The sequence below is a fragment of the Engraulis encrasicolus genome, chromosome 16 (assembly GCF_034702125.1).
Source record: "Engraulis encrasicolus isolate BLACKSEA-1 chromosome 16, IST_EnEncr_1.0, whole genome shotgun sequence".
In the NCBI taxonomy this organism is placed as follows: domain Eukaryota; kingdom Metazoa; phylum Chordata; class Actinopteri; order Clupeiformes; family Engraulidae; genus Engraulis; species Engraulis encrasicolus.
In genome coordinates, this window is record NC_085872.1 from 37,432,924 (window position 1) to 37,442,015 (window position 9,092).

General features: G+C 41.4%; 1 protein-coding gene across 1 annotated transcript in view; it reads right to left on the reverse strand.

Annotated features, from left to right (window-relative positions):
- LOC134466091 (opsin-5-like) overlaps positions 1-8,406 on the reverse strand; it is a 19,465-nt gene extending 11,059 nt beyond the window's left edge. Inside the window, exons 1-2 of the mRNA XM_063219986.1 lie at positions 8,389-8,406; positions 3,897-4,013 (exon numbers count right to left, since the gene is read on the reverse strand). Coding sequence (XP_063076056.1) covers positions 3,897-4,013; positions 8,389-8,406 — 135 coding nt within the window. The remainder of the gene's footprint in view (positions 1-3,896; positions 4,014-8,388) is intronic.
- Positions 8,407-9,092: the final 686 nt, after the last annotated feature.

Below are 9,092 nucleotides of genomic sequence, written 5' to 3' on the forward strand. Positions count from 1 at the left end.
GAAATGGTGGTAGTAGGCCTAGCCTATTTTCGAATTACAATTTGACTTTTTGAACTTTATAAATAATAAAGGCAAATCTCAATCAAATATTTTGCAATATGTCAAAGATTTTGTGTAGTTTGAGGAGCATGCCAGCAGCTGAAGAAAAACATTTTTGTAAGTAACCTTCTTTACTGTTATGTGGTGGCATGCATGTCACTGTGCTTTTTTCATTCACTGTGGACTAGAGGATTGTGCACAAACTGAATTTTAATTCATTCTATGCTATTTGCAGGAGCATCTGAAACAACTCAGTTAATATAACTATCAGGCTCAAGCTGAGAGTAAATATCCATCACAGTTCCAAAAACAAAGCCCATGTGCCAAAAACATTGCAGAAAACAATTTCATTTAAATTACAAATAATCCCATATAGTGCTTCAATTCCTTGGAGACATATTTGGATTTTTTTGGTATTGTCTGTGATTGTCCATAAACTAATAGAGAAGAACTGGGAAATGACAAATGTTACGTTTTCATATAATCTATGACCAAAGAATGTGCAGCACAACAGGTTACTAAACTCTTTTTCTAACAACAGAGTGTATTGGCCTGTTTGGGGAGGGGTGCATGTAGGGGTTAAAGAGGTTATTCAACACCTCATCACAAAAAGGGAATGAATAACACTGTGATCATGTTGAATAAGGAGAGAAAAAACACATTACATGTAGGCTATGTGTTCTGCGTGTGTGGTCATATCAATAATGCCATAACATCCGATTACATGAACAAAAACACTCAACATAAATGTGCTGTAGAAAAGCAGTATTGAGTATTTTAAACTGGTTTGTAATTGGATGGGGACATCCATCCAAAAAAAGGTGTCCTCTTTCAGTCTTAAACTTTGGCGAACTTATAGGGCTGCGTACTTAGGCTATAGCTGATAGTCAAACACAATATTTTTTGACTATGCGTAAAAGAGCAAATCGATTTCAAAGCTTGAACTTGCTTAAAACCTTTTATCCCGTGAAAATGTTCGCCATAACGCATGCGCGCGGGTAGTAATGATCGTATGACATTTTTACCATGCAGACTTCTTGGATAAATAGGCTACTCCGACTTTTCCCAAGTTATAAATGCTTTTAGAAATAGCCTACGCAATGTGAGAGATTCCAAATGGTTTGAAGTGTCAAAACATCTCCGCTGCAAAACATGCATTTTACGCACAGATCTATTGCCACAACACATCCAGCAATATGAGCGCCTTACCATCGTCTTGCGTTCTACTAAAAATCCTTATAGATTCTTAAAAAGTTATCAGATGACTTTGCGCCAGAAACAACACGTGGGGATAAAAAATAGACCGGTATTTCAACGCCGATGTCCAAAACATCCAAATATCCGTATTTTGTAACACGTCAGTTACTTCTGAATTCCATGACAACACACTCGGATTCATGCCCATCGCCAGCAGAGTGGAGCTTGGAGGTGTATGGAGCCGCCCGTGAAGATGCTCCTCGTTTCTCCGTCTGCTGGACTGTCGATTGGTTCCATAAGTAAACCCACGTCACGCGTAGTAATGCTGGTAGAGCATCAATTTTTGTGACTCATGCTCATGGGAGTAGCCTATTGCCGTCCTTGACCTTCGTGGGCTGCATTCCATAGTCCCAGAAATAACTAACATCAAGTTTAAGCTGCATTTCACTGGCCGTTCAACTATCGTTTGCATGTGATTTAAGTAGTAACATGATTAAAACTGCTATTGTACGGTGTTCATCGTAACTCTCAGTGGGCATAAAATAACAAACCCATGCACTGAGGTGGAAAAAACATCTTGTGGAAGTAAAAATCCTTTGCGCAATTTTCCAGCCAAGCAGTAGGCTAGGTCTAAGGAGGCCAGTTGTATGTGCTTATGACAGTTGAGTCAGTGAAAGTTCACATAAAGTTTGTCATCTCCTACAAGCTATAATTTCCAATATTTTCTAATAATTTCAAATATATTCCAACAATGATTTCCACACAATAATGGGGTGAGCACTGAATGCCTAGCCAACATAACAGGACGGTCAGCCTGCCATAAGAACCCTGAATCATTTTTGATCCTTAATGCACACATGCAGCCCAAATAAGGTCAAGGTCATATTCACAGATTACTAGAGATGTACAGGATCCAAGATCCGGTTCCGGATCCGGCTGGATAATAGGGTTTTTTCAGACTATCCGGATCCGGTTCCAGGATCCAGGATCCGGTAGCCGAGGTTTTTAAGTCAAAATAGTTTGAGCCAACGTGATAAAAAGGGCCCACGTGTGTGAGTAGGCTATGTGTTTCAACCCTTTCGTAGGATCCGGTATCCGGTTCCGGATCCGGCAGGATCATAAGCAGTGGATCCGGTATCCGGCAGGATCCTAAAAATCAGGATCCGGTGCATCTCTACAGATTACCCAAACCAAGGTTTGACTTGGAAAGTGGTGGGGACATTAATATGGCAAATTGTCCAGGTATGCTATTTTTGCATTGTACAAAAGTGGCGAGGACAAGCTAGGTTTACCTCAAAAGTGGTGTGGACATGTCCCCACCATCCACCCCTAAATTAACGCCCATGCCTAAACCAGAGATAAGGATAGCTGTCTGGTCTTTATTTTATTGTCTTTCATCATATGGGTGTAGCAGAGTGGACATTAGGTGTTTCGTAATCAAGATAGTAATTGCACTTAAAGGACCACTCCTGCCAATTTCAATATGATGTTGCATTGCTCACGCTACCCTTGACTTGTCAGTATCCGGTGATGCCGCATTTTTTTGCTCAACCCTTTCCGAGGTATGAGGTATTCTAATGGGGGCAGATTTTGTTTACATTTTAAAGAAATAATTTAAAAAAAATCTTAACATATTTTCCCAAAAGGTATCACTGTTTGCTAGTTGTCTGCTGATGTTGCATAACGTTTTGGATGTTTTTGGTGATAAATAAAAATGTTTTTTTTTTTTTTTTAAATGTTAACAAACACCTGCCCCCATTACAATGACCAGGATCTTGGAAAAGGCTGAAGAAAAAAAATGGCAGAAGTTATCCTTTAATTACACAATTTTGATTAAAGCTCCGACTACGCCACTAAGGGGAGATGTTTTGCCCTCTAGAAAGTAAATGTGCTAACAACACACAGGTTCGCTAAGGAGGATAGAGACGGGATTCATGTGCAACAGTTACAATGGTTTAATTTTCAATGCTTTATAAAATACACCATATTTTGGCATGGTGTAAAACAACAGATCCGGCCACAAAGATCGACAGCAATCAGGACACTCACGCGCACCATAGCCAAATGATCAGGATTCCCCCTCAACTGTAGAGCTCTGATGATGATACACTGCAAACAAACTCAAGTGAGACCCAGAGCATGCACACTCACCCCATGCATGAGCAGGGCTGGATCAGCCATCTGGCATAGCAGGGCCCACCTGTGAATCAGTTCTCCACCGCTAATTATGAGGAGGGGGGGCTTTAAGCCAAAAGTACCAGGGTCCTGTTTCTCCCCCAGTCCAGCCCTGCCCATGAGTCAAGTCAAGTCAAGTCAAGTCGGCTTTATTGTCAATTTCTTTGCACTGCAAACGATGAAACACGCTGGTACCAAAGGATACATCATTTACAACAGCACTGCAATTAACAGGAGCTTGGGGTATGGGTGGACCCAGACCCTGGGCTGGCACGACTGCAGGTGTGGCGTTGTTTACTCCAAGCAAAAATAACAAACTCAAAAGAAAATATCAATTAAGAAATAAAAAGGTAGAGGGCCGAGAGCCCTCACTTTCTCGACCTAACAAAGGAAGAATCAAAACACAAGACAAAAGCAGGTAAACAGCTCACATGTGTACACACACGCATTCACATGGCCAAACAAAGCAGCAACCCAACGCTGACAGCCCACAGTGGGAGATCAGGCACCAAGATTGGCGAGGCAAAGCATATCTCCAGCAGCAGCCGCGGAAGAGATGGAGGCTCATAGTGACGCAACCCAATTCCAGGTAACCTCCGAAACTACGAGGTTACACAAAGAGTCACGGGAGAAGGTCAAACGAGGAAGTCGAACGGTTGGCCTGGGCTGCATTTCCCAAAAACTCTTAAGTAGTACTTAAGGCTAAGTGGCCTCCTAGGCAATATATCAGAAATATGTCTCAAATATTCATATAAAAGTTTATAAATACACTATTTTACTATATACTGTACATATTTAGAAGTATAATATGCAGTAATATATGTAGGCCTATAAAAGGATTGTATGCATAAACTTTTAGTGATGTGGTATATTGCCTAGGAGGCCCCTCATACTTACTTACATACTTACTTAGGCTTAAGTACTACTTAAGGGTTTTTGGGAAATGGACTGATCGATATGACATTTTCACGCAGACTGCCAAAGACAAGAGGCAGTCCTGTTGCGTCATCCTTGCGCAGGCAGTTTGAAGAAGGGCAGACGTCCGAAACATCACTTCACCAATAAAGCATGGAGCAGAGTGTGCGGCATTCTTTCCATTTTCTTTAACTTTTGTATGCACAAGAAGTCAGCACCTCAAGAAAGGCTTTTTTGTTGCGCGTCGCGTCTCTTTCTTTCTAAAGTTGCTTTGACAAGTTACCAATCATACAAAACACTCACACCAATCCACAGAAATAAATCATAAATCAAACAATGTACACCACTCAACAATTAACCCCAGAATACGCGTCTCTTAGGTCCTTATCCTGTCGAAAGACTACGTCACACGTAGCAGAGTGGACATTAGGTGTTTCGTAATCAATATAATTATTGCACAATTTTGATTAAAGCTCTGACTACGCCACTAGGGGGAGGTGTTTCGCCCTCTAGAAAGTAAGAAACTGACAGAATCTGATGTATGCTGCTCTACTGTCACCCGCCCTTGGGCATATTATTTTGTAAGCATAAGCCATGCACCTTTACAATCATTCAATGTGACACAGGCAGCACTCCATAGCACACAGTGGTCACTGCACAAAACAAATTGCATTTATGCCTCACCCCTTTCTTGAATGATGGCACCCCAAGGGAACAGTGCTGAGAGACAGTGTCATGCTAAGGGTACCTCAGTCATGGGGGAGAATGGGGGAGAGTGCAGTAATTACTCCCCCCACCAACCTGGCAGGTCGGGAATCGAACCAGCAACCCCTCGCCGGCACTGACTGTGTACTCATGACATAAACATCAAAAGGAAAAAAAATTGTCTTTCATGGGGACTTTCACAGATATCCTTTTGCTAACATGTATTCAGTTTCATGTAGTAAACAGACCCTAGTGGCAGAAAATATTTTTGCGGCCCCACTGTGGCTCAACTGTAGGGCACTTCAATTCCCGACCCAAGGTCATTTCCCGATCCTCCCCCGTCTCTGTCTTCCACTCATTTCCTGTCCCACTCTTCACTGTCCTGTCCAAATAAAGTCGAAAACCCCCAAAAAATATAGAAGAAAAGGAAATATTTTTTTGTTTAATGAGTTGGTCTAGCTATCATTTCACCATACAGAAAATCATTGCGGGGCTATGAAATCTGTCCTCCAATCACAAGACTGTGTATAGATTTTTTTCAGTTTGAATCTGTGTAGTGAGTAGTTTGGGAGGGCATAACAAGGTTGGCATCATGGCTGGACTGGCCTATAGTGAAATAGTTTGTGTTCAACCATTAATAAGCCTTTGCCAATGGTGCGATGCCAGACTACTGCCAGGCTATCCTTCCCCTGAATAAGAGGTAAAGTAAATGGTCTTGTCCATAGACCAAAGTGAAAACAATTTCCACGTACAGTATTTGCTCGTTCTCATGAGATTTGTTATATAAAAAGAAGGTCCCTTACATTGCCACTCATCATTGCACATCATGTAAAAGTGATTCTTTTTAAGCTAAAGTAGGCCTACACAACCACAAAACAAAGTGTTTCAAGTATAGCCTACTAGCACTGGGTTCGTGATGCATAACTTTGAGACCCCAGACTTCAGCTGTCAAGACTGAGACTCGTGAGAGTCGACTGCAAAAAAGCCCAAAAAACACTCTGTTTTAAGTTGCCTTTAAGAATCTCTAAGCAACTACTCGTTAATTCCACTGTGAAAAGTCCTTGCACCCATTTGTCTCTAACCTAGTTTGTGCATTGCTCTTTTAATTAATCTCTCTGGTCTTGCTTTTTAAAATTCCGTTTAGTAAAGGCAGCAGCCTCTGTCGTCTCCATACGGTAGAGTAACCAGTCTTTTTTTCCTGCACCCGATACAGCAAAGAACACTCCACTGACACACCTGGACTTCCACTTTCTTCCTTTTGGTTTACATCTCATGAAATAATATAAAGAAAGGGGAAGTTTTTTTAAATATTCATACAAATCTGTTATGTCTCCCTGGCCCTCTCCCTATTCCTTTGGGCTATCCTTTTACTCAATCTGCATGTTTTTTGCAGATACAACCAAAAGCGAGCCCCATGATTTCACTATTTGCTGAGTACTTGTGCGGTTAGGTGACAGCGTACTTTGTTGAGGAAAAGTGTAAAGAACAAAGGCAACAAAGCAACAATGGGTTCGGTCTTCTCCTAGACGCAGTCGTGATTTATTATTTACCAGAATATGTCTCCTTTCTGTAGGTAGCTGCCTGTATATGTGATAATCTCCCAATAGAAACTAAAACTGTTGTGGAAAATAGGCCAGAACACCCTCCAGAGAAGAGGGGACAAGGAGGAAGGGGAGGAACAGAATGTGTCATCCATATGTTTTTGTTACAGTAACACGTTTTGACAGCTGCTTGATATACTGCAGAGCACATCCCCTAAAATTGTTCACAATTTTCGGAACATTTATAAGCGCAAAAGCCGATTCTTAAAATGTCCTCACATCCACCCCTAACTGGAACTGATTTAAAGTCATCCTTCTTCACACTCATTCTTGTTCATCATATGACTAAGATCCTTTACTGTAGTGCATTCTCAGGCTGAACCCCTCAACCTCAAATGAACTACAGTTTATACTGTAGTGGGAGGAAGAGCTGGGATATGCATGTGCAGGGAGGTTTACCAAACAATGTAGCAAAAATGTGCCAGCTGGTATCTGTTATGTGTTACCTGTATGTAGGTACAGTTTTAAACACAAACAGATAATTGGAGTGCTTCTGGATCTTCACCTTTTTCCTTGGTGCTCATCATTAGACTATAGGGGCTCTCAAGTTTAGCTCAGGAAGAGAAGTTCTGAGGCACTCAAGGTTGCGATTTTTTGTTTACTTTTTATCTGGCTACAATTGCCTACGCGTTTCAGCCTTAAAGGCCTCAGAACTTCTCTTCCTGGACTAAACCTGAGAGTACAGTTTTTTTAGTGCATGTCAGTTCATGACACGAGACAATCTCACAAGTAAGATAGTCTGAAGGCTACCTATGCAATTTCTTGTAGGAAAGGTGTGGTTTGCCCATGACCGTTTATTTAGTGCTACGAATGCCTCATTTGGCATGCATGAGCCCATCCTGTCAGTTGTGTCTATTCAAACAAACTGCAGTGCAGTCATTGCCTTTCCATCCCTCCTCGCTCTCTGATTGGAGCCCAAGATCTGGAACGTTCGTCGAGGGATGGAATCCATGCCGTCTTTCAGATCGGAACGATTGTGCAAAGCAGGGCTTCGTTTCTCAATTGGGAAGTAGCTAATTTCAGCATGGGTTTTTTCAGGCTGCATTTTTGCAAGTGTGCCATGCATATTAAAATGTGGATGCACCTTTTGAGCTTTTAAAGGCTATATTTTGTGATTGTAATACTTTTACCCAACAGTCAGTGCTATAATATGTCTTACCAATATTACAGGTTCTTTTATACATTTTCAAGCTCCTAGAATTATGTTTCACATACTTTCTTTGACTTCTTTCTGCCTTGTGTGTGCTTTCCCCCCTTTCTTCCCTTTCTCCCACTCTATTTTTTCTTATTACCCATATTAACCCGAGGCACTTCATTTAATCACAGTTTCAATTAGTCAATCCAACTTTGTGCAATCCCTCAGGACATTTTGCATATGTTGATTCACCAGTGGTCTAATTTAAATACATTATTTCCTTACATGGATGAATCAATTTAGCCACCATGTCCCTCACATGATTTCTCTTAAATAAATTAAATGTTGTTGCTGCCAGATAGAGCGAGGTTTGTGTGTGTGTGTGTGTGTGTGTGTGTGTGTGTGTGTGTGTGTGTGTGTGTGTGTGTGTGTGTGTGTGTGTGTGTGTGTGTGTGTGCGTTCGTGCGTGCATGCGTGCGTGCGTGCGTGCGTGCGTGCGTGCGTGCGTGCGTGCGTGCGTGCGTGTGCTTGTGCTTGTGTATGAGTGTAGAAAGAAAGGGACTTTACAATTCATCAACAAAAGAGGATGACTGCTGTGTAACAACTTGTGTACACACTTACCATGTGTCCTTGTGTCATGTTCACTTACCGCTTGTGATTGAAAATATTATACATTTTTTATTTCCATCAGGCCTACATCTATTTTTAACATAACTCATTCATATGTCAAAGGATATGTGTTAAGATGAGGATTCAGTCTGTCGAAAAGAGCAATCAAAAGGTGATTTCATTTGCACATCCCATGCATGGATTCAATGAATGTGTATTCAACGAATAACCTCTATGACCTTAAAGCGATGGTTCGGAGTAGAATCACCCTAATGCCATTTGAACCGTGACACCCATCCACCTTTACACCCGAAGTGTTTTCTGCCGCAGGCTTACATCAACAGAGTTGCCGTGTTATTCGATGTTTATTCCGGTTAGCTTGACTCAAGCGCATATGGATACTGGGCACCGTCTCCAAACTTTCCCCACAAAAATAACATGTCATGACACCAAACTTCTGCAGTAGCACAAATATGGTCTGTACTCACGAAACGAAGCATTTGGAAGTTTGGAAATAGTCCAGGAGTTTATTATTATCAACACAAGCCGAATAGCTTCTCTGCTGCTAAAGCTGCGCCAACGTTACTTCCGTCATCTAAGACAAGCATGTAAGAGTCCTCAACGAAGCTCATAATATGCACAATGAAAAGTGAATTCAGCATCAGTATTGATAACGAAAATCATTGTCTAATTGATAGTAGGTAAGATTTGAAATA